Raw genomic sequence first — 24,692 nt, forward strand, 5'->3', positions numbered from 1 at the left:
CCACCAGCAGCCCTGGCTTAATCTGGAAGGTCGTCCAGAAGGACATCTGGTCTAATTAGCATATTATGCTTTATTATTATAGACTAGAGTCCCAGTGCACAAAAATTTGTGCACTCAGGGGGGTCCCTCAGCCCAGCCTGTGCCCTCTCGCAGTCCGGGACCCCTCGGGGATGTCCACCTGCTGGCTTAGGCCCGCTCCCCAGGGGAATGGGTCTAAGATGGCAGTCAGATATCCCTCTGACAGCCTGGGAACCCTTGGGGGATGTCCACTTGCCAGGGGGGAGCAGGCCTAAGCTGCATTTGGAAGGAGGCAGGAGAGGCTCCCGCCACCACCGCTGTGCTGGCAGCCGTCAGCCTGGCTTGTGGCTGAGCAGAGCTCCCCCTGTGGGAGCGTATTGAGCGTCTGCCCCCTGGTGGTCAGTGTGTGTCATAGTGACCAGTCATTCCCGGTTGTTCTGCTGTTAGGGTCAATTTGTATATTACCCTTTTATTATATAGGATAAACTACATGCAATGTAAATGCAACTTTTAACGTAAAGTACCTATCTCAAACTTTGCATTTGATATTTTAAAAATAGTGAAAAGTGTCTTAGGAAGAGGAAGGATTAGTTGTGATGGCCCTGGCCCCTCTTAAAGGAAAGTGGGGGAGGAAGAAATCTGAGAATCTGACAATGCCTCCTTCTCCTGTGGACACATTTCCCTTTGCCAGGCAGACATATTTAAAACCAATCCACTGATCAGTATTTTAAAAACAGCCATTGCAGCTGCCAAACACTGAACCATCTAAGAGAGCTCCATGTGTGAAGCTTTAGAGAGAAGGTCTTTGCTCTTTCCCCTTTTTCTTCTTCTACCCAGGTTTGTTGCTTCCTTTCCTCTTCTGCCCCCACAACAATTTAAAATCGATATTAAAAAGCTGCTTGAGGAGGGAATGGGGAGAGTTTTTGGTCTTTGAGGAAAGTTGTTTAAGGCTAATTGTGTGTTTACTAGCCTCAGGGCTTTTGAACAAATACCCACAGGCAGATGCCACTTTCTGCACAGTCTTCTGGCTGCCTCTGAGTCTGTACTTATTGAACCTTGTTGCAGAATCACAGAAATCGGGGGTAAAAGCCTCTAATTTGGAGACAATCCAAGAGCATGGCAAATACAAACCACTTTCTTTTTTTTAACTTTTTAAATTTTTCAATTATAGTTGACATTCAATATCATATTAGTTTTAGGTGTATGGCAAAGTAGTTAGACATTTACTAGTATATAACCTAGGAAATGATCCCCCGATAAGTCTAGTACCCGCTGGCACCATACATAGTTATTTCAAAATTATTGGCTATACTCTCTGTGCTGTACTCTACATCCTCCTAACCATGTTAGAGTTATAATTCTGGAGAGATTTGAATTCACTCAGCCTTCTAATTGAGCAACCCACTACCTTCTCAGACTCCCACTTGGCTTCCTGTTACTAGATTGGAACAGAATGATCTTACTGGACTGTCATAAATGAGAGTGCAAAAGGGCTTGACACATGTTCAACTATCTATAAATGGTAGCCATTATTGGGAATACTTTTGTTATTACTATGTTAATTATCCAGGTTTGTTTGTGTGTAGCAGTGAAACAGGTTCCATGAAAAGCAAGGCTGGGCTGGGCTGTGTGGTCTGCTGCCCGTTTGAAAGCTGTACCACATGGAAGACTTTACTTCTCTGCTTTTTTTTTGTAATCTTGAGACATATTTTCTATCTACTGTTGTTTTAAAGGTCATCTTGAATTGATTCAGCCCCATATGGTTTAAGCATATCCCCTTTGTTAACCTGCATGTTAATATTTTGATTGTTGACATTTGACTGTACTTATTCCAAAAATTTTATATTCGATGTAAGAAAATGTGAATTCTTAGAGGAAAAAGTAACATTTGTAACTAGAGAATTTAATAGCAGTTTTATTTTAATTTTCCTGGTTATTTTGTATTAATTTTCCTATAAATGTATCCAGATGTGTATGCAGTACATAGATCCTATGAACAAATTCTGGCAACTATTTGATAAATTATCGTCTGAAATTTTCTACCTCTGAACCTAGTTCTAGCCTGCCAGTATCAACCTTTTGCTTATAGTAGGAATATTTTAAATTAATGAGACTAAGATTACAAGAGTAAAAGCCAGTTAGTTTAGCGTAACAGATACTCTAAGAACCAACATGTATTCGGCTTCTGTTTATTTTCAGCAGGGAATTTTAACTTGTTTTCTTGGCCAGGGATAAATAAGTCCAGAAAATTTGGGTGAGCCTTATGTCTTACTGAGTGACTCTTCATGTATGGCCTGATTTCTCTCTTTTGTGCTTATGTTTTCAGGCTCAGCTATGTGAATTATGCAGAGGATCTGGCCTCCAAACTCCTACAATGTTCCCCAAAGAACAGACTATCAGCACAGGCTGCCTTGAGCCACGAATATTTTAGTGACCTGCCCCCACGGCTATGGGAACTGACTGATAGTGAGTAGGACAAATCCACAACATCCAATCAAAGCAGGAACATCATTTTAGCATCTACGTGTAACATACATGTAGAGAGATTGATGTTTACATATGCATGTGTAAGATTATGTGCTTGCATATATATTATGTGTGTGTCTATATACATATATGTACATGTGTGTGTGTGTGTGTGTGTGTGTGGAGAGAGAGAGAGAGAGAGAGAGAGAGAGAGAGAGAGAGAGAGAGAGAGAGAGCAAGCGAGAGAACAGAGGGGAAGGGGGGTTGTGTGTATATATTTAGTGGAATCCTGCCATTCAAACGCCAGCTTACCAGACACAGGAAGAAAATGGATTCCTTTTTTGCTATCTCTGCTCTGCAGTTTGCAGCCGCATGTCTTTGTGTTTGATTATGTGTGTGCCCAAAAAAATTATCTGAGCAGTCATAATGGAAAGGGAAAATATGATTTACATATTTATGCATACAGTACTTTTTAACTGGCTGCAGTACAGAGGAGGAATGATTCATTTCTGTTTGATTCTCAGAGACCATCTTGGTTGTAACAATAACCTTAAAAAGGGCTGCTCTGCAGTGAGCTGACGAGTAGAGTTGGCAGTTGGCTAATGCACTGAATTGACATGTAAGAACTGAAGACATAATTCATTTTAACTACAAATGCTCTTGGTATTAATACAGACAGATCTTCTCTAGATCTCTTCAAACAAAACACATTCCTGGGTGGGTTTTTGTTTTGTTTTTACAAAAGTGTTCATATTTACACAGCCTCTTTCAATTACATTTTTAAATATTTGGGGGAGGATTTATAGCTGGGAGGATCTCATCTTTCTTCCAAAGTGTGAAACAGAATTCTTGTGAAATTTCGCAAAACACTCAAGACCATTTTTGTTTAATGGTGATACGTTCTTTCCACATGCCAACTAGAGATATTTTTTCTCATTCTGATTGCCTGAAAATTAATATGCTGCATATATGCATAGATATTGATGCTGTGCTTATTAATCCTTGAATATGCATCGATTACCATGAACATACCTAGTTATTTCTTTAATATTTTGGACTTTAGACGTTTCCCCCGTTGTATGAAATTCTCCTTGGCAGCAATAACCCTTTTATTTTGGAACTAAGTCATAAGTAACAACTGCTCTTAAGTATTCCTACCCTAAATTATTTTTTATAATCCCACAATTAATTTGAATTCCTTTTTTTTAACCTAAAGTGACTATAGATATATAATCCACTACTCCCCCTAAGCTTTGTAAATTTTTAAAAACATTACATATTTATTTTATGTTCTGCACTACTTCCTTTTTAAAAGTATACCCACTGACCATGACAACAGCTATCCCTATTTTTTAAAAAAAAAATTAAAGATGAGATCACTATGGAAAAATAATGAATTGGTGGCACATTCTTTTATACTGAAAAAATGATGCAAATGGGCTTATTAGTTTATGGCTCATCAAACTGAAACATGGTTTTTTTCCCTTTTTTAGTATAACTTGTAGCTTGATATCACTCCTCCTTGGTGACATCTCAATCCCATCTGACTTGATGACTGAGTTTAAGCCAGGATTTTGATGGTCTATGAATTCTGGATTTTGTAGTCCTACTTTTCTGTTAATATGGACTTATTACCCACTTGCCACTTAGTTTATCAGCCAGTGGTTAAATCCATTTTCTATCAGGAAGTAAATGCCTCCACATTATCACTCGGCAGCAGGCTGCCAGCGGAGACAGCCTTGTCCCCCTCATTAGCAAGCACAGTGTATGCAGAACACCAGAGGGGAATTAAAACCACAAAAAATACCTCAGGGTGGTATTTTTAATATGAGAATTTAATTTGTAATTTCACAGATTAAGAATTTTGGCTGCATTAATCCCTTTATCAGCTCACAGCAGGCTATTTGCAGCAGCATAACCATAAGGTGATATTCATTGGCAGAAACACATCTTTGCATAACGTTAAACATCAGGAGGAGTGAAACCTTTTGAAGGGGAGAGAATAAAGATGAGAAATCATTATTTTTTTTTTAAAGCATGATTCTGCTAAATGCCTCTGGTAACAATTTTGAGTTACAGAAATGCTGTTTCTGTGTCTAGTAGATAATCATTATGATGTATAAATCCAGTCCCAAGAAAGAACAGTCCCAGTATTAAATACTATAGTCATTTCCATTTTGAACAACGTGGTAGTCCTATACACATGTTTACAAAACAAAGCACTCTGAGACTTTGGAGGAGACTTTGGAACTAGTTCTTCTGGGTGAGATGACTGGTTTTGGTGACTGTTACCTAGGTTGAGGTTCTGCAGACTATATTTAGAAATTCTTAACATTCAGTTTTGCATTAGCATGGAGTCTTGTAAAAGTTCACCAGCTGGCAATGGCAGTAGAGCTGGCAGTACCCTCCTGTGCTTGCTTCCTTTTCAAGGAGATTTGGTAGGAGGTCCGTCTGAGAAGACGTGTTACAGAACGAATAAATGGATCGTCTTAGCAAGCACGTGATGGTTTAGATTCATCGATTCCAGGCACCTCGCTGCATTGTCTGTTCAGGCTCCTATAGGCAAAGGGGTGGGGAGGTGCTTAAACAAAAACGGTTTCTCACAGTTCTTGGCACTGGGAAGTTCAAGTTCAAAGTGGGAAGTTCAAGTTCAAAGGGCAGGCAAATCGGGTTCCTGGTGAGAGCCTCCCCCTGCCTTGTGGACAGCTACCGTGCGGTCTGCTCACATGGCAGAGAGTCACCTCTTTCTCAGGTCCTTCTCCTACAAAGCTGCTACCTCGTCTGAGAGCCCCACCCTCATGAGCTCATCTTGCCCTAATTATTACTCAGAGCCCCATCTCGAAAGACCATCATGTTGGGGGTTAAGGCTTCAACATACGGATTTGGGAGGACACAGTTCAGTCCAGGGCACTCACAGTCTTAAAAGATAGCTCCTTAGGGAGCACTGTTTCTCTCAACGAGAAACCGGAAGCGCTCAAGAATAAGGAACTTGGCCAAAAAGATAGCATTTTTAAAAATAATGTTGACAAAAGAAAAACAGTTATGCAAGCAGAAAATGAAACCAGAAGGAAGGGAGAAGGGTGGGCACCAGCTTTCTTGGCCACTATAATGTATCAGACCCTGAGAGAAGACTATCGAATGTGGTCAGAGCCCTGGTTATGTAGATAGAGCACTGCAGTCATTTCATGGATTATACGAAGATGAAGTTGTTTACTTATGCCAGACTCTTATTTGCTTTGGAAGAACATATGACAATAGAGTACCTTTCTTTATTATAATAGTCCTTAAAACCCCATCAGTTTACATAATACCACAATTTAGAAGTAATGTATTAGTGTGCCAGTGAGGCAGGAATTACAAACTTATCAAGCAGGAATAATGGCACAGTTACCTGGGGATCTTGCGGTTAAAGCTGGCTAATTCTGGTGGCACCTTGTCATTCTTCCTCTGTCCTGAAACCCCAACAGCCTTGCCCCACTTCTTCACAGAGATTTAATTGCAGGGAAGTAAATGAGAGGCTGATTTAGAAGAAAGTCATTACTTTTCCCAAACACACCATAGGGCATTCTCCTGTGTATACTATCAAGTGACATAAATTATTGAAGCTGAACTACCCTTGTCAAAGTAAATGAACAAAATACACTTCATAGCGCAAAGGCCTTGATTTTATTACATTCATTTGCTCATTCACAGCACTCTGATCTGCAGTGAAAAACAGCCTAACAAATTGGTGCAGTGTGAAGAGCCCTGAACTGGGAACGAGACCTCCTGGATTCTAGCATCAACTCCACTAAGTAGCGCGGCAACTTTGGCCAAGTTTCTTATTCTTATGCGCTTCCGGTTTCTCATTGAGAGAAACAGTGCTCCCTTAAGGACCTTTCCAACTATAAGGTTTGCAGGTTTTCCTACCCAGCCCTAAATATGTCCTAGATATTACCCTAAAACAGCATTGTGCCAGGGTAGTTCCATGTCATCTTTTAAAAAGTAAAACAAGCATACACCATTTTAAATATATTTGCTGCCTGTAATTCCTAGATTTCCATTCCCTTGTGGATCCTTTTGACCCAGGCTTTTGCCCCCAAGACTCCAAAACCACTGTTTTCCAAGTCTCTATCCATTGACCCTTCCTCAGCCCTCATCTTGATCCATCAGCAGAATTCAACCCAGTTGACCACCCTCCCCTCTGGGTAACATTTCCTTCCATTGGATTCTAGGACAGGACTCTCCCGGGGCTTTCCTCCTGCCTCTACTTTCCAGGCTCCTGTGGATTTCTCCTGATCCGCCAGACCTCTCACTGTTAGAGTGCCCTGGGGCTTAGTCCTCAAATCTTTCTATCTATACTCACTCCTTAGAGCCCAGATGATCTCAGCCAATCTCATGATTTAAATATTATTTATACATTGACAGCTTCCAAATTCATATTCCCAGTCCCACATCCCCTGATTGCATATCCACCTGACTACTCAGATGCTCCATCTGGCCACCTACGAGGCATCTCAAACTTACCAGTCGTGTTCCAAAAACTGAACTCCTCAGCTCTTCCCCCAGACTGGCCCCCTCTGTAGTCTTCCCCTTGTCAATAAATGGCAGCATTGTTCTTCCAGTTAATAAAGGTTCTCTCAGAAGCTTTCTTTTGTCACACCCATGCTCACTTCTTCCACAGACTCTGTTGGTATTATCTTCACAATATATCCAGAATCATATCCCTTTTTCTCCCTTCTCCAATATCCCTGTGTTCCAAGTCACTGGTTGTCTTCTTTCACCTGTATTTTGTTCTCAATTTTTTTTCAACATTATTTTGTATTAGTTTCAGGTGTACAACATAGTGTTAGACAATCATATACTTTACAAAGTGTTCCCCCTGATATTTCTACTACCCACCTGACACCATGCATAGTTATTACAATATTATTGAGTCTATTTCCTATGCTGTATTTTACATCCCTGAAACTATTTTGTGACTACCAATCTTCTCATCCCTTCACCTTTTTCATCCAGTACCCCAGCTCCCCTCCCTCTGGCAACCAGTAGTTGTTTCTCTGCATTTGTGAGTCTGTTTCTGTTTTGTTTGTTCATTTATATTGTTCTTTAGATTCCACATATAAGTGAATTATATGGTATTTGTCTTTCTCTGACAAATTTGTACTTCACTGAGCATAATATCCTGTAGGTCCATTAGTGCTGTCACAAATGGTAAGGCTTCATTCTTTTTTTATGAATGAGTAATATTCCATTGTAGACATGTACCATAGCTTTTTTATCCACTTGTCACCTGTATTTTTACAATAGCCTCCTAACTTTTTTGCCTGTTTCTCTTCTTACCTCCTGAGAGTCAGTTCTTCCTGTTTCCCCTTTCTACATTTGTACTTCCTCTTCCTCTAGGTAGGTGTGGCTTGTCCTCTCACCTCCTTTGGGTCTCTGTTTAAATGTATCTACTTTTACCCCAGCATTTCCAATTTCTCTTCCTTGATTTATTTTTCATCATGACACTCACTTCCAGTTGATAGTTGATATTTGTCTGATAGTCTTCCTCTGTCTTCCCCAAATGGAATCTGTAAGAACAGGGATTTCTTATCCTTCTGATTCGTGCACTTCAGGGTTCTGGAGTCTTAAGACAGCATGGGACTCAATAAATATTTCTTTAATGAATGGATGAAAGTGTGGCACAAAGAAAGGGAAAAATAGGTTGTTTTCACCAACTGAGCTGTGATTCTGAGGAGAAGGCAGACTGTCCTGTCATATGTGTGTAAGTCTGTGTAAATGTGAGTGGGACTGTGATTACTTGACTTTCAAAGGCCAATATATATTGTAATGTTCCATGTGCTAGCCCTCCAGAATTGTATCTCAATATCCATTTTTATTAAAAAAGAAGATAAGAAATACATTGATAAATATATAAATGGTAACTTTTCATTCTGTCCACAGTGTCTTCTATTTTTACCGTCCCAAATGTAAGATTGCAGCCAGAATCTGGAGAAAGCATGCGGGCCTTTGGGAAAAACAATAGTTATGGCAAAAGTCTATCAAACAGCAAGCACTGATGAGCACAGCGTTCTCAAGAGAGCACAGGTAAGATGGCCCACTTTCCTTGGAAAATAATATTGAGTAGATGTCAAATAGATCTTTTAAGTGAAATAGTTCATATGGCATTCACCCCCGGTTCTACTGAGGAGAAGTACAGTCAGTCATTTGCATATTTTCAGGCATTTCTGGATTCTAACCAAAATTGTACTTCATTCATATGGTCTGAAACAAGCCATTTAGTCAGAATCAAACCATTCTAACTATTCACACATTCTTCATTGAGGTGAGAAAAAGGTTAACCTTGGGCTGAATCGAAGCCACAGACCTGCTTTGTTTGACCCACACAATTTATTTTTCAATCAGTTGCTCTCATTTTAAAATGGGGAGATTTTACCCAATGTCTGGATTTCTGGCTTTTCTTGAAAGATCGGCAGCTCCATCCCATGCTCACAATCCAGCCGGGAGTGAGTGAGTCTGACTGAATGCTGGCCACCTGCCTCGGGAAGGACATGTGCTCTAGGCGTTGCTCAGCTGCCACGTGGGCCACGTCGCCCATTTCTGATCCCTGCCGGGCCCCTGGTACAGACCTTATCAGGGCGAAGTGTCCCTTTGTTTCCTGTATGGGACTGTGACCGCCACTATTCTGCAGATAAGGAGCGTAATCTAAACAGGGCCATCGCTGGACCTGTCAGCCTGTCCCCGTCATCACACATGCTTCACAGAAACAAACATAGGACAGCAGCTTCTGAAATGCCTGTGCCTCTCTTTTATTGCCAGATGGAAGTGTCTGGGTTTGGGGAATTTTGTGCCTGTGTGTGTGTGTATGTGTGTGTGTATACACATCTTTTCCTTCAACCTCACATAACACTCTCAAGCAAATAGAGAACCAACTTTTCTGTGGGGAAAGTTTCTTATTCGCTAGTCCATGTTTGTTCCTTGCTCATGTGGATGTTCAGCAATTCGGTGTTCTAGTGAACTGGAGGGTGGGCACAGCATGGCTGGCGCTCCTCTTCCTTCCTCTGTCTCTTAACGGGAAAGAGGTTAACAGGCTGCATTGTCAGCCTGGCAAAGAGAGCGGATTAAATTGTCCACCTTGTCTTGTGGGTAGGAGTGAGACCCTTCACACTTCAGGTCATTTTTCCCTGTTGGATGCAGTTACCTAGAAGCACAGTTTCACTGCCCCGCAGCGTTTGTGCTGCCATTCTGAATTTCCATCGGTCAGACAAAGAGTGGGGCTGAGTGTTTGACCAGCAACCTCCTGGTTCTGAGAGTGGTTTGAATGCATGAGGTTGCAGCATAGACTTAAAGTATTTAACCTACATTACCATAATGAGGGCCCTGGCTTTATAAATCCTTTAGCCAATTCAGTAGGACAAAACAAAAAGTGGACTTTATTTGGGCTGCTCTCTCATACACACATGCACACAAGCAAGTTTGAATTTCAATTGCAAGTCTATGTTCTTTCTTCTCTGCTCTTTTGAGAGTTCTCCAGCCTGAGCCTGGCCAGTCAAAGCTGTTAGGACATGTGTAGATGAGGTCAGCTTCTCCTTGTAAAATCAAATCAAACTTACAGAACACAAGCCTAGCCTGTGAGGATTCAAAAATTAATTGAAAAGAAATTTTAAAAGCTGCTCAGAACTGTGATCATCAGTATTTAAAAGCCTTTTAAAATGTATTTTCTTTGCAGTATATTTTTTAAACTAATTTAAGCTTATATCTGCATGGTAGAAGATCTTCTTCTAGAATTATTTGATAACACAAATATCTTCTCTATGAATTTTGTCATTTTACATCAACTTGTAAAGCCTTAATATCAGTGTTTTTGTTGTTCTTTTCCAAATTGAACTACCTCAGCTTGATTAAACATTATATTAAGAAAACATCTTAATTTTTCTTTTCTCAGAAAAGTTGCATGGAAACTGGCTTCTGAGTTTTCTGTCAGCAGAAAAGGAAATCATTTTAATTTCTCCCCTTAGTGGGTTTTTAATTTTAATCAAATGGGGCCATCTTAGAGATAAAAAATATATAGCCTATATATTGTCCTAAGACATCCTGTACAAAAGAACTTAGTCTGACCAATAGTCGAATATCAAATTATAGACATGTTGAGCAAAAAAAATCTACATAAATATAGGTATTCATAGAGAAAAACATGGAACTTTCTATATTTTAATTTTGTTTTTGATGAATTAACTGTTTAGAGCAGGATGTGGCATTTTACCTTTTCCTCAAATGTCCCAATTCTTTGTAAAGCCCAGAAAGATTAGGAAGGAGAGGGAGGGGGTAAAGGTTGGGGGCCCTAATAGACTAAGACTAGGCTAAGATCAGCATTTCTCCATCTCTCTTGAGAGTTAACCGGAGGGAAGTGCATTGATTCTCTTCTGTTTTTGAAATGACGAGGACTGATAGGCAGCAGTGTTTCAGGCCCTAATTTTTCCCCAGTCCCTCAACGCCAAACTGTTTCTGTACTTGCATGCGAAGGTCACTTCATTATTTAGTTAATAGTCCTGGATTTGCATAAACGGGATAATGAGAAGCATTTTCCTTTGCAAGCAGAAAGCAATTTTGGTTTCAGGGTCCTGCGACCAAATTAAATGAAAAGAAAAACCAAACACTACCTGAGCTGAACATGGGCTAGTGCCACCAGGTGACCAAAAGACTGTGCTTTCTGCATTTTGTTATCCTCTAAAGATATTAACAGACTCAAGATCTCATAGATTGTCCCCACTTTTTATCACCATTGAAGAGTAGAATCCTCTTAATGTCTGAGGGAGCCTTCAGTGTGCATATAAATTTTCCCCAAGGAAAAGACTAGAAGCTATGTTGAATACCACATCCAGTAGATTCACTTACATTTGCATACCCTGATACCAAACACAGCCCTATGTTGAGCTTAATTTCCAGTTTTTCTAAACAGACAGTGTCTACTTCTCTTTTTGCTGAATACAAGGAATAAGAGTGGCCTCTAATCTGTTAGACAGATGTCTTCACATTTTTTTTCTGAAATGATATGTGCTCATTAGGGTACATCTCTTTTCAGTGAATCAGTTGGTCTTCAAACCCTATTAAATTTGTAATAAGTACAGATTTAATATCTGTCTGTCTAGTGCATGAAAAAATTGTATTTGGTTCAAGTGTAAGAAGTTAGCTGCATGCAGATTTTGGTGACCTTCTCCTTGCCTTATAGAGTATTATCTTTGCTAATCAACATTATTTAAGTATTATATGACAATGAGACAAAAAAAGGGTTAGGCTCTCTCTGCTTGATTTAGTTATCAAGCAATAACTAAAAGTAGTCTTCCAGGTAAACAGAATGCATTAAACTGGATTCAGTCAGTATAAATTTGTGTCAATTCTAGATGATAGCCATCTAAGAGAAGCTTAAAGTGTTTGAGGAAGAGAAACTCTCAAATGAGGAAAGAGGTAGGTAGCAGAGGGACAGAGAGGGACCATTGAGAAGGACAGGAAGAGCTGTGCCCAGGAACAGGAGAGACCCGGAGAAAGTGGGCGTGGGCTATTTTAGGGGAAGGAGACACAGATTTCCTCAGCTAACGGTAGTCTTTGTTGAGTAAGGCAGAACAGGCTGACAGTCCACATAGGTGCGCAAACACTCAGTGCCCCTTAGAATCCCACGGGAGCTTTCGTTCTGCCATCTGGACCCTGGTAACTGCTCCTGGAGAAACACCCACCTGCTCTCTCCTTTATCCTGTGACACTGTGGCAGCTCACTGGTTCTGTGGCTGCATCAACTCACATCCCTTTCATCTTCTCCTCACCTCCTGGCTTCTGCAGACCTGTTTCCGCTTATGCAGGAATCCTGCCCATTGTCATTTCTCTGTCTCTTTTTCTGTATCGCTGAGATCTTTTCCTCAGACTCAGTCCCTCCTCAGAAGCAGTTCTGATCGGGGTCGTCATCATTGTGCAGTAGAGAGCAAGGCTGTTTTTTCAGTCACCCCAGAAGCTGCTGGCTGACTAGACCACCCTTGGTCAGGCACTGAGCCCTGATCCAGTCAGCTGAGCTGGGCCCTAGACGGCCAACCTTTACTTAAGGAACCCCTCAGAAGAGGGCTGAAGCACGCTGTGTAGTCTGAAGGTACCTTGCCTGGCCACTACCAAGGAAGTAAACCAGCCAGTACAACGGGGCACTCCACTTTTCATGGAGTAACAGCATCCTCATTTGTGTGATATTTTTGACTAAAGGTCTTTTTTTATTGCTTAAAGTATTACAAATAGTAGTACATATGTCTCCTTTTTCTCCCACTGACTTCCCCCCAGCTTCCCCTACCCCTGGCACATGCCCTCACCCCCACCCCTAGTGGTTATCCTTATATGCATGCATAGAAGTCCTTCAGTTGATCTCTTACCACCACCCCCCCCAACCCTCTCCTGCCTTCCCGCTATAGTTTGACAGTTGGTTTGTTGCTTCTTTGTCTCTGTATCTATTTCTGTTCATCAGTTTATGGAGTTCATTATATTCCATAAATGAGTGAGATTATGTGATATTTATCTTTCTCTGACTGGCTTATTTCGCTTAACATAATGCTCTCCAGTTGCATCCATGCTGTTGCAAATGGTAAGAATTCCTTCTTTTTTATCGCAGTGTAGTATTCCATTGTGTAGATGTATCACAGTTTTTTAGTTCACTCGTCTGCTGATGGGCACTTTCGCTGTTTCCAAATCTTAGCTATTGTAAATTTGCTGCTATAAACATAGGGGTGCATATATCCTTTCTGATTGGTGTTTCTGTTTTCTTGAGATATGTATACCTAGAACTTGTATTACTGGGTCAAATGCCAGTTCCATTTTTAGTTTTTGTGGAAACCATAAAAATCTTAGAAGAAGCCACAGGAAGCAAAATAGCAGACATTTGTTGTAGCAATATCTTTACCGACATAACTCCTAGGGCAATGGAAACTAAGGAGAAAATAAACAAATGGAACTACATCAAAATAAAAAGCTTCTGCACAGCAAAAGAAACCATCAACAAAACAACAAGAAAGCCCACTGCATGGGAGAACATATTTGCCAATGTTATCACCGATAAGGGTTTAAGCTCCAACATTTACAGGGAACTCATACAACTTAACAAAAGGAAGATAAACAATCCAATCAAAAAATGGGCAAAGGACCTAAATAGACACTTTTCGAAAGAGGACATACAGAAGGCCAGGAGACATATGAAAACATGCTCAAAGCCACTAATCATCTGAGAGATGCAAATCAAAACCACAATGAGGCACCATCTCACACCTGTCAGAATGGCTATCATCATCAAATCAACAAACGACAAGTGCTGGCGAAGATGCGGAGAAAAAGGAACCCTCCTGCACTGCTGGTGGGAATGCAGACCGGTGCAGCCACTGTGGAGAACAGTATGACGTTTCCGCAAAAGACTAAAGGTCTTTTTAAGCCGTGTTGTATTTTCACAACTTTAGTCACAAAAGGAGACACTACCAATCAGTACTTATCACAATGTAAGAAAGTCAAGTTTGGGATCTAACTTTCTTTCAGCAGCAGGAAGGCTTCTGATTTTTTTTTCTGTAAGAACTATTATTTTCTTCATGAACCTGCGAATTTTTTTCCTATCAAAGGACTACAGTTTTATTGTCTGTTGTCTCCTGTGGTTGACAAGACTAGTTCTGGAAACCACAGAGAGAGGGGGAAACAAACCTCAGAGTTTCTTAAAGACTTTATCTGAAAGAATCCCTGGTTTTTGTCATTACCCCTTCATTGCTGCAGATTAAAAAATACATCTTATTCAGGAAATTGACAGTGCTTCAAACCACCAATGCAGAATGCTGAGAAGAGGCTGGAATGTGGTTTAGTTTCCCTGCCCTACCTCCACCCCCTTTCCTTAGTTTCCCTCTACCCTGGAGAGTCTGTTATCTCCTCTAAACCCATGCAAATTAGTAGGCTAAGTAAGTTTGTCTCTTCTCTCCTCCCTCTCCCTTCTCTGCCTCTCCACTTCTCCCTGTGCTCTGCACCATCACCACCAACCCTGTGAAGGGGTTAGCAAAGGACTCTAAGGCCTTTGCTACCTAATCTGCTTAATCATGTCCTGGGAATGTGACAAAGCAGAGTGGAAGTAAAGTTAAATATATCATGCTTCATCCAGAGTACATTTTTAAGCATTCATTCATTTTTTTCTGTTGACATAATTTCAGATTTATAGAAGAGTTGCAGAAATAGTAAGAATAGTAAAAAGAATTCCTGATACCCTTTCCCCATTTCCCCCAAATGTTTGCATTTTACTACATTTGCTATTCTCACACACAGACACACACACACACACAGGCACGCACAAATGTGTGCACATGCACATTGTTTTTCTAAACTATTGTTTTAACTCACATGACACTCCATTACCTTTAAATATTTCAGTGTGTTTTTCTTAAAAAGAATTCAGAGTGATATATTTAAAACTAAAAATAATAATAGTTTTTGCCCTTTTCCTTTTCCCTTCTCTGATTGAGAGCTTTTAAAAGCAAAAAGACTAAAAGACAAGAAGCGTTTTATGTTTCACAGATTGGTTCATCAGCCATGGATGCTCAAAACTTGGCTATATTTTTGTGATTCGGTGTTGTGAGTCAGATGAGCTTTCAAAGTGGGGGGAGGGGGTTATGAATAAAAACTGCAACTTGTATCGCTGTCTTTTTAAAACCCAAATTAATTTCTTAGGGACTATTTAGCCAGCAGCATAATATGAGTGAAGCTTTCTTGTAAAAAATAGTAGACACGGGATGTGATGTGGCTAGTAAGCAAGATGTCTGTTAGAGTGCTTGGCCACACTGCTATGAAGTTAGCAGTCACATAGATTATAGCAAGCAGTTATAATCAGCTCAGGTGCTCGATTTTCCTTTTTATTTCATGGCGAGTCTTATGAATTTAGGATACAGAGGGAATCGTCTATGCCCTAAGTGCACTGTATTGTATTATTAATACCAGGGTAGCAGCTGAGTCCCACTAGACAGTCTTTGTGGTCTGCGGATACTCTAAGAAGTGTCTGAGCATGAAAGGAGGCTGTTTGAGTTGAAGTGGGCTGATGGTCTGAGATGACATTTGAATGCATGGAGGACAATGTCTAAATGATAATGTCGGGAAGGGAAGGCAAAAAGAAGCTTGAAACTATTCCCATTGTCCCACGATGCTCATCACTCCTCCTGAGATAGTCCTCACGAGGGAGCTTTGTCTGGGTAGAAATGGGGAGTGGGGTCAGGGAGGGGTGCACACTGGGGCTCCGGGACAAAAGCCAGGGATTCAGGGCCTTAGACACATTAAAATTCTAGACAGATAGTAAATGTTATGAAAAGCTCAACCCAAATGTATTTCATGTCTAACAAAGTTAAACATTTTAGCTAAATTATTACAAGGATAGTTAACAAAATGTTTGCAATACACTGAGATGCTTCTATGAAATAAAGCTTTTAAGAACATCAAATCAGTTGTGCAAATGAATAATTTACCAAGTCTCTTTTGGAATTTTGGATAGCTGTTTCCTACACACATACACACACACACACACACACACGAACATACACACTCTATATGCTCACACAGCCGATAGAATAATTGCTAGGATAGCATCATAGATTAGTCAAAGGGTTGCTTTCCACCTATGGAAATAATGCACAAACTCTCAAACAACAAAAAAAATACAAAAGTTGGAGAAGTTGATGGAAATTTAACTCATAATAAATATCACCATATATGTCAAGCATGGAATCAAATACTGTGGCTGTTGCCCTGGCCAGTGTGGCTCAGTTAGTTGGGCACCATCCTGTGCACCAAAAGGTTGATGTTGGATTTCTGGTCAGTGACTATGCCTGGGTTTGGGTCAATCCCCAGTGGGGGCATGCAGGAGGCAGCCAGTGGATGTTTTACTCTTACGTGGATGTTTCTATCTTTCCTTCTCCCTTCCCCTCTCTCTCTAAAAATTAAAAATATATATATTAAAAAATATTGTGACTGTTAACTTCCATTTTGGGGTGAATTTTTTTTCTTTAAATTGTCACCATTCTTTTAATGTAGTTTGCTTTATGTATACTGCCCTTGGATTTTTAATTGCTCTGGATTATCATTTTCAATGCAATTAGTAAAATGCCCTCAATTACATATAATAATTACTGTAAATGGGACTATTGGTCTAATTACTATAAATGGGGAAAGATGTGTGATTATCATGTGCAATTAAATCATGTACAGTATTTATTTTACATTATTACATAGAGTGGTGTAATGATTATGTTGTATCATTTCTTGATCAACAAATCTACTTTATATTAAGATACCTAGAATTGTGATCCATTGTCAAAGGTCCATATACCCGATCTTTCTTCCTAACATCATTGAGCTACTCTGTGGGCTGAGAACCCACCAAATAACTTGCACAGCAAGAAAATCTAGAAGGGAAAAATGTTTTTACCTCATTAATAAGACTGCCCATGTTTTCACTGTTAAATCCTCCTTGAGCCCAGTGCCATGTTCAACCATACCTGTTTGTTTTTATGTAAATGAGCATAAATCAACACCCCTAAATAATGGTAACGTTTAAAACATGCCTGAGGTGGGGTGGGGGGAGGTCTTCCTTCACTGTGGCAAACATGATAATCACCCCTAGTTTACAAATGCACACTTAACGAGCTTATAGCACATAATTAATTCTGCGAAGGTTGCTGTTTGACAGAGAGGGATTGTGGGAATTGCATATTGATAGTGGCAGGAGAAATACATCTATTTTCTCCACGTCAGGTAGGGTGTTCTTGTGTTCTTTAGAAACTGGCACATCTCAGAGGTGTTGCTCTCGAAATGATCTCAGGATGGAAAGAAATCAGTAATTACAGAGCCAGGCATTCAGTTGTGTCCTAATTTTCCCACCAGTTTTTCAGTGTTTCAGCTGCCTCGGAGACTTAAAGTATTCTCATTAGGTAGCTGCAGAGGCAGCGGCTTGCCTACTCCCTCATTCTCTCACTCGCATTTCTTTCTTCCCCCCACCCCCCCATTCCTGCCTTGGGAGTGACTGTGAAGATCATTTGCTAGAATGATTGGCAGGCTAGAGGATTCGATCAGATGAGTTCCTCTTAGCGCAGGTCAAAAAGGCTAGTTAACAGGAGCTGTCGAAAAATGCCAGCAGCATTCGAAATGGGAAATGTCATGACTTCGAGGCAGGGGGTGCCACCTGGAACAGAAAGCCCCCAGCTCATTAGCAAGTTACAGGATGTGGGCTTAACTGGAGGGAGCAGAGAAGGAAAGATAATACCCAATAGGAAAAATGATTGTGAAGTGGAATTGATTTCATGTATAATTTGTTTATCACTAGCGGGGACAAATGCTGTCCTTCTGACAGGAGCAGCGGAGTGTGGACTATGAATGAAGCCACTTAGCATAATCTCCAGGTTGAGCTTTGGATTTAAAGAATGCAAACTTCTTTATTCTTAACTGTGGAAATGATCAGGTCATGTTACATTAATTAAAGCTGACATACTCTCAAATGTTTTATCTGGGCGATGTGGCAATTCAACAGAAACGGAGATGGGCAACTTTAGGAAATAAGAGGGATTTTTTTTCCCTCTGCTGGTGTGGAAGACTAGCTCAGTTGCATACTGAATTCTAAGAGGGCTGTGGTTAGCTCGGCTGCACCAACCAAGCCCGGCTCCCTGCTTCTTATGCAGCCATTTACAGAGGAGAGTATTTGCCTTTGGGGAGATTGAGATCTAATCCATGTTGAAATATATTTGTATGTTTTAGAATATGACTGTATTATATTTTGGTACAATGTTAAAATTTTAATGTTTGTTTTTTTTTCTTTAATGGGGGAGGAAGCTCTCCAGTTCCATTACTGCCTGGTTGTCATCTAGAATTTGGTATTTTACCGTAGAGTCAGCAAGTTACAGTAGCCATATTTACAAACAAAAGGAAGCTACAGAGATATCCTTACAGGAAAAATGAAGCTGCAGTTTGTAAAAGGAGAATATGGTGGCAAAACAGAAAATAGTATTGCCCTAGTATATACTCAAACTGAACTCCAAATTTAAAGGTTCCAGTATTTTTACATGTTGAAGGGGCTTTAGTGTAAAGCCCTTTTCTACATAAATTGCAACAGAAAATGTTTTTTTTTTTATTTTGATAAGAAACTTTTATGGTATCATTTATCTTTTACACGGACATCTTCATTTGTTATTTTAAGTCACAAATGCCACAGCTGCAAGTCTTTCTGGCTGAACACGAAAGGATGTTTACTTAGCATCCAGATTTTGGTTAAAACATATTTTCAAAATGTCTTTGCCTTTTCTCTTAAATATTGAGACAGTTTATGAAGCTGTTATGAAATAGCCAATGCTTGTTTTATCAAGCTGCCTCAGACTGCTGTCTTCAGTGAAGAGGAATCTTAAAACCTCCTACTGAAAACACTGGTGGAAAATTTATTCTGTTCTGTATTCAGCATAAAAAGCTTAGCAATAAGCTACTGAATATAGCTGTCAAGATATACTCCGTTAGTTTGGCAAATCTAAAAATTTCAACATCAGTGTGAATCCACTCATCCCCTCATTTGGGAGTTTTATTGTGTGGTCCAAAAGCTGGCCTTTGAAAAAAACATTATGATATACTGTCTGAAATGGTTCGTCTGAAGTTAAGATTTTTTTAAAATTCTCCCACAGTAACTCAATTCATTAATAACTGACGGATTTGTTAGAGAAATGAATAAATTAACTATTTCGAGAGAAAACATTGTCAAGAATATGTTTTTTAAGTAAGAGCATTGAGTCTAAGTTGTGTCCAAGTGGATTTCCCAGTTTTAGACTAACTTTAAGTAAGATGTCCTTACCACTTAGGATGGGTGAGCCAGAGGCACCTGGCGGTCAGAGCCAGGGCGAATGGTGGCCTTTGTCTCCTGCCCTGCCCCCTCTCCTGCCCACCTCTTTCTTCATCGCTGCCCTCAGCTTGGCCTTCCAAAGTCTGCACTGCATGTAGGGACTGGGCAGACTCACTACTAATCTTGCATCCTTCTCAGTTAATCCCCTCTCCACGAACTACAGTAATAGCTGGTACATATTTGACGCTCTCCTAGTTATCATTCCCTGTGTTGAATCTTTCCACAGTATGGATTGAGTGACCTTGTTGTTAAAATTTCACCTTCAGATTTATGGGTTCCCCTAGGAAAGGTCCCTAGGTGCCAAAGAAATGGCATCCTTCCAATTGTCCTCTACATCAGTAGTTCTCAGTGTGTGGTGCACATACTCTGGGGGTCCCCAGAGACTTCATGGGAAGTCAAAACTGCTTTTGTAATACTGAGATGTTCTTTGCCTTTTACACGGCTGACATTTGCACTGTAAGTATGCAAAAGCTTGGCAAGGAAAACTGCTGGCTCCTTAGCATGAATTGAGGCAGTGGCACCAAACCATATTCCTAGGCACTGTTCCCTTTACCATCACACCATGGTAACTGTTTTAAAAAGCCAGTTTCAGTTAATAATGTTCTAGACCAGGGGTGGACAAACTTTTTGACTCAAGGGCCACAATGGGTTCTTAAACTGGACCGGAGGGCAGGAACAAAAGCATGGATGGAGTGTTTGTGTGAACTAATATAAATTCAAAGTAAACATCATTACATAAAAGGGTACGGTCTTTTTTTTTTTTTATTTTTAGTTTTATTCATTTCAAACGGGCCGGATCCCGCCCGCAGGCCGTAGTTTGCCCACAGCTGTTCTAGACCCTGACCGGTTTGGCTTCTTGGATAGGATAGAACATCAGCCTGCGGACTGAAGGGTCCCAGGTCCGATTCCAGTCAAGGGCATGTACCTCAGTTGTAGACCCAATCCCCGGCCCTGGTCAGGGCTCATGTGGTAGACAACCAATCTATTTGTTACTCACACATTGATGTTTCTCTCTCTGTCTCTCCTCCCTTCCACTCTCTAAAAATCAATGGAAAGATATCCTCAGTTGTGGATTAACAACAACAACAAAATAATAATGTAATTATCTAGATGAAGAGGTAAAAATGATTGATTTTGTTACATATCTCCCTTTGAGTAAATGTTCTTTAGTATTCGGTGTGACTCAGTGGGTAGTTTACATAAACCATCTCCATGTAGACCTCATTACCATGGCTGTTTCAGGAAAAGCTCTGGTGTAGGTATTTGAGTTGCAAGATGAACAAGTTGTTTTTTATTTCCTGAAACATGGTCTTCACCTGAAAGAATAACTAGCTGACAAAGAAATGTTGTTATTTAAATGGGGATATTTGGCAGACATTTTCTTAAAAGTAAGAAAAAATAAGTCTATCACCCAAAGCAAACAACTCATAGTATTTGCTGCCAATGATAAAATTATTAAAGCTTTCCTTAGAAAATTAGAGTTTGGGGAAACTTTAGAAAACTGTATTTGCCACAATGAGCTGACAATTTCCCAAACACTTTTCAAGTGAGATGGGTGGTGACATAAGCAGATGGGAGTTTTTGATATTATGTAGTTATAGCCAGAACAAGGTTCAACTACCTACCAACGTGAAAACCAAACTCATGAGACAGATGCTGGTAAAAAAAAAAAAAAAAAAAAAAAAAGAGGCCCTGACCGGTGTGGCTCAGTCGGTTGAGCATTGTCCCATGCACCGAGAGGTCACAGGTTTCATTTCCGGTCAGGGCACATGCCCAGGTTGTGGGCTCGATCCCCAGTAAGGGAGTGCGGGAGGCAGCTCATCAATGTTTCTTGCTGATCGATGTTTCTATTTCTCTCTCCTCCCTTTTTTTCTCTCTAAAAAATCAATAAAAACGTATTTTTTTAAAAAGGAAAGAGGTTTATCTAAGTGCTGGCATCTTGAGAAGATGGGCGGATGCTTGTCCAAACCCCTCTTAGCATTTCAGTGCAGGCAGGGGTTTTTATAGGGAGGGAGAGGTAAAGCAGAACAAAGAGATCGGGGGAGGGGCTGTGGACGTACAGGCAGTGTCCTTGCTGGTCCCCATATGGATTATTAATGTCAGCATACTGGAACTGGTCAGTGCTAGCCAAATTCCTGCAGTTGGGCGATCTGAGTCAACCGAAGTCATGCTCAAGGCCATTTTTGTACAAGCAGGAACTGGAACTGCTGGTACCTACAATATGCTTTTACGGAAACTGTCAGTATGAGTTGCTTTTATCAGTTTGTTAGTATATTTTATTCTAATTCCATTTCATGGTTAGTCAGGGTAGTATAAAGTTTTTATTCCCCATTACATAGTGAAATGTGTCAACATTTGAAAGGTCTGCATAACTCATTGAACCAGTGTTTTCAAATGACCAATGCATGATTTAGAAAATCATTGCATGAATAAAATATTCACTACAATTGTAAAATAAAGCAATAGATTTTAAAGTAATAGGACACCAAGAATTCATTAGATATGGTTTCAGATTTCCCAGTGCAACTAACCCTTAAGAAACTACCACTTGCTGAGTTTTGTTGTAATATAAAAGAAGAATATATATCTACAAATATCTGAAAGGGCTATTAAAATATATTTTTCTTTTCCAACTACCTATCTGTGAGAGACCATATTTTCTTCAGTTGCTTCAACCAAAACATGTCACAGAACAGATTGAATGCAGAAGAAGATATGAGAATCCAGCTATCCTCTGTTCAGCCAGACATTAACAAGATTTCCATAATAAAGCAGTGCCACCCTTCTCACTAATTCTGTTTGGAAAATATAGTTCTTTTTATTCAAATAATGTTTTTATATGAACATGTAATGAATTTATTTTGAATTAATTAATAAATATTAATTACAAATATGCTAAATATCAATAACTATAACCCATGTAAACAAAAGTTCTTTTGGGGTCCTCTATAATCAAAGGTCTGTAAGGCCAAAAAGTGTGAGAACCACTGCTCTATATCACTAGTGCTATGCTGTATCTCTAACATGCTAATTATGTTGGTAACATTTTCCCCCGTGAATAAATTACTGTTCACTGAATTTTTTTTTCTGTGTAAAATTATTCCACTTCTATCCATCTAATTGAATATCTCAGTTTTTCTGGGGGTACAATGGATAAAATTTCTATTCTTGTGTTCACAGGTATACCATCTGAAAATTACAATAGAGTATCATTTGCTATGCTGTTGACGATTAGTAGACCAAGTGTTAAAAGACCTTTCCTATATATTAGTTGTTTGGGCTGCAACTTTTCCTTTTTTATATGCATTAGGTTTGACCTTGCATGGAGAGACTCTGACTATAAAACACCTAGTCATCAGGCCATTTTCATAGATTTTTTTTTTATAGGACTCAGGACTCAATACAGTGCCTTGATCAGATTCAGCATAAATTCAATTTCTTTCAGGAGAAGGGACTCGGGTTTTTCTCTACCCACACAGTAGGAAGTAGCTCATGGAAATCTGGGTGAATTTGAGATTCAGAATTAAAAGTTACTATTCAGCATGATTAGCAGTCAGATTAGGGTTCTTTTTTTAACTCTTCTTTTTGAAACACTTGTAGATTTATAGCAAAGTTGTAAAGTGAGTTTAGAGAGCTATACCCTTCACCAACTTTTAATATCAACAACCTTTATAACCATGGTACATTTATCAACTTAAGATATTAACATATGTCCCTTCCTGTTAATTAAACGGCAACTTTATTTGTAGTTCATCTGTTTTCACACTCATGTCCTTTTTCTGTCTCATGACTCCATCCAGGGTACCACATTGTATTTAATCATAGTCTCCTTAGTCTTCTGTGGTCTGTGGTAGTTTCTCAACCTTCCCTTGTTCTTTATGACCTTCATGCTTTGAAAGAGTACTGTTCGGTATTTTCTAGAATTTCCCTTATGATGTTTTCTCCTATGATACTGGGGTTATGGGTTTTGGAGAAGAATAACACCAAGAGGTAGTGCTCTTTTCATCACGTCCTGTGAGGAAGCACATGATGTCCGCATGACTTATCATTGGTCATGTGGGCCTTGACACTAGGTTAAGGTAGGTGAAGTTTTAAAGCCCAGGTGATACCCAGAAAATGAAATCAGAGAGGCAGAAGTCTGGGACAGGTTCACAATCAAATGGGAAGAATTCAAGATGAGTTACTAAACTGAGGACAGAGCTACCTGATGTCAGGTTCAGAAGGGAGACAGAGAAATTACTCTCAAGACTCAGACTTGCTTGAAAATGGACAGAAATGGAGAAGAGGAGTCATGCACAGAAAGGACAGTGTTCGAGTTAAGAATCCTGAGATGTTCCAGCCTCTGACTCGGGATCCATGGTAGAATGTAGCAAGATGCCTGACAGTGTGCAATATATTTTGTGAACATGAATAAATGTATGTCTGTTTTACAAAACATGTTGGAAACAAAGCCAAAGCTCCAGCTTCTCTGTATTGAAGTCCTCTGTCATTTGTCTGTCTTCCTCACCAGAATCTAAATCTCAGAATACAGGAAATTTGGGTACTGTTTTATCCTTATTTCACTAGAATGTCTCCATCTCCTAGAATGGAACATAATGCCCATCAAAATAGTTTTTTAATGTTGACCGAATTAGTGAATATTTAAATAACTTACCATACCATAATCTCCTGTTCTTTCAACAAGTTGTGTGGTGGTTTTTTTTTTGAGTAGCCATTATATGGGTATTGTTGTAGGCAGCAGTGAATAAGATAGTTTCCAGTGTTAAGACAAATTTTTTTTTAATTTTTAAAAATATTTTTCAAATACAGTTTACGTTCAATATTATTTTTTGTATCAGTTTCAGGTGTACAGCATAGTGGTTAGACAACCATATACTTTACAAAGTGATCCTCTGATATTTCCACTACCCACCTGGAACCATACATAGTTATTGCAATACTAGAGGCTCAGTGCATGAAATTTGTGCACATGGGGGGGGGGCGGTTTCCTCAGCCCAGCCTGCACCCTCTCCAATCCGGGACCCCTTGGGGGATGTCTGACTGCCAGTTTAGGCCTGATAAACTGGCAGTCGGACATCCCTCTCACAATCCTGGACTGCTGGTTCCTAATCGCTCACCTGCCTGCCTGCCTGGTCACCCCTAACAGCCCCCCACCCCAACCTGGTCACCCCTTACTGCCTCTGCGTGCTGACCTGATCGCCCCTAACTACCCCCCCCCCCGTCAGCCTGGTCATCCCTAACTGCCCCACGCTGCTGGCCAGATCGCCCCCAATTGCCCCCTCCCTGCCGTCCTGGTCACCCCTTACTGCTCGGCC

At 40.1% G+C, this 24,692-nt stretch overlaps 1 protein-coding gene across 2 annotated transcripts in view; it reads left to right on the forward strand.

The window, feature by feature from the left end:
• CDK14 (cyclin dependent kinase 14) overlaps positions 1–24,692 on the forward strand; it is a 532,130-nt gene that overhangs the window by 441,160 nt on the left and 66,278 nt on the right. For both annotated transcript variants that reach the window (XM_059712254.1, XM_059712255.1), the window contains 2 exons: positions 2,345–2,484; positions 8,410–8,553. In XM_059712254.1, coding sequence (XP_059568237.1) covers positions 2,345–2,484; positions 8,410–8,525 — 256 coding nt within the window. In that variant the 3' untranslated portion in view covers positions 8,526–8,553. The remainder of the gene's footprint in view (positions 1–2,344; positions 2,485–8,409; positions 8,554–24,692) is intronic.

Source organism: Myotis daubentonii, chromosome 10, assembly GCF_963259705.1.
Source record: "Myotis daubentonii chromosome 10, mMyoDau2.1, whole genome shotgun sequence".
Classification (NCBI taxonomy): Eukaryota; Metazoa; Chordata; class Mammalia; order Chiroptera; family Vespertilionidae; genus Myotis; species Myotis daubentonii.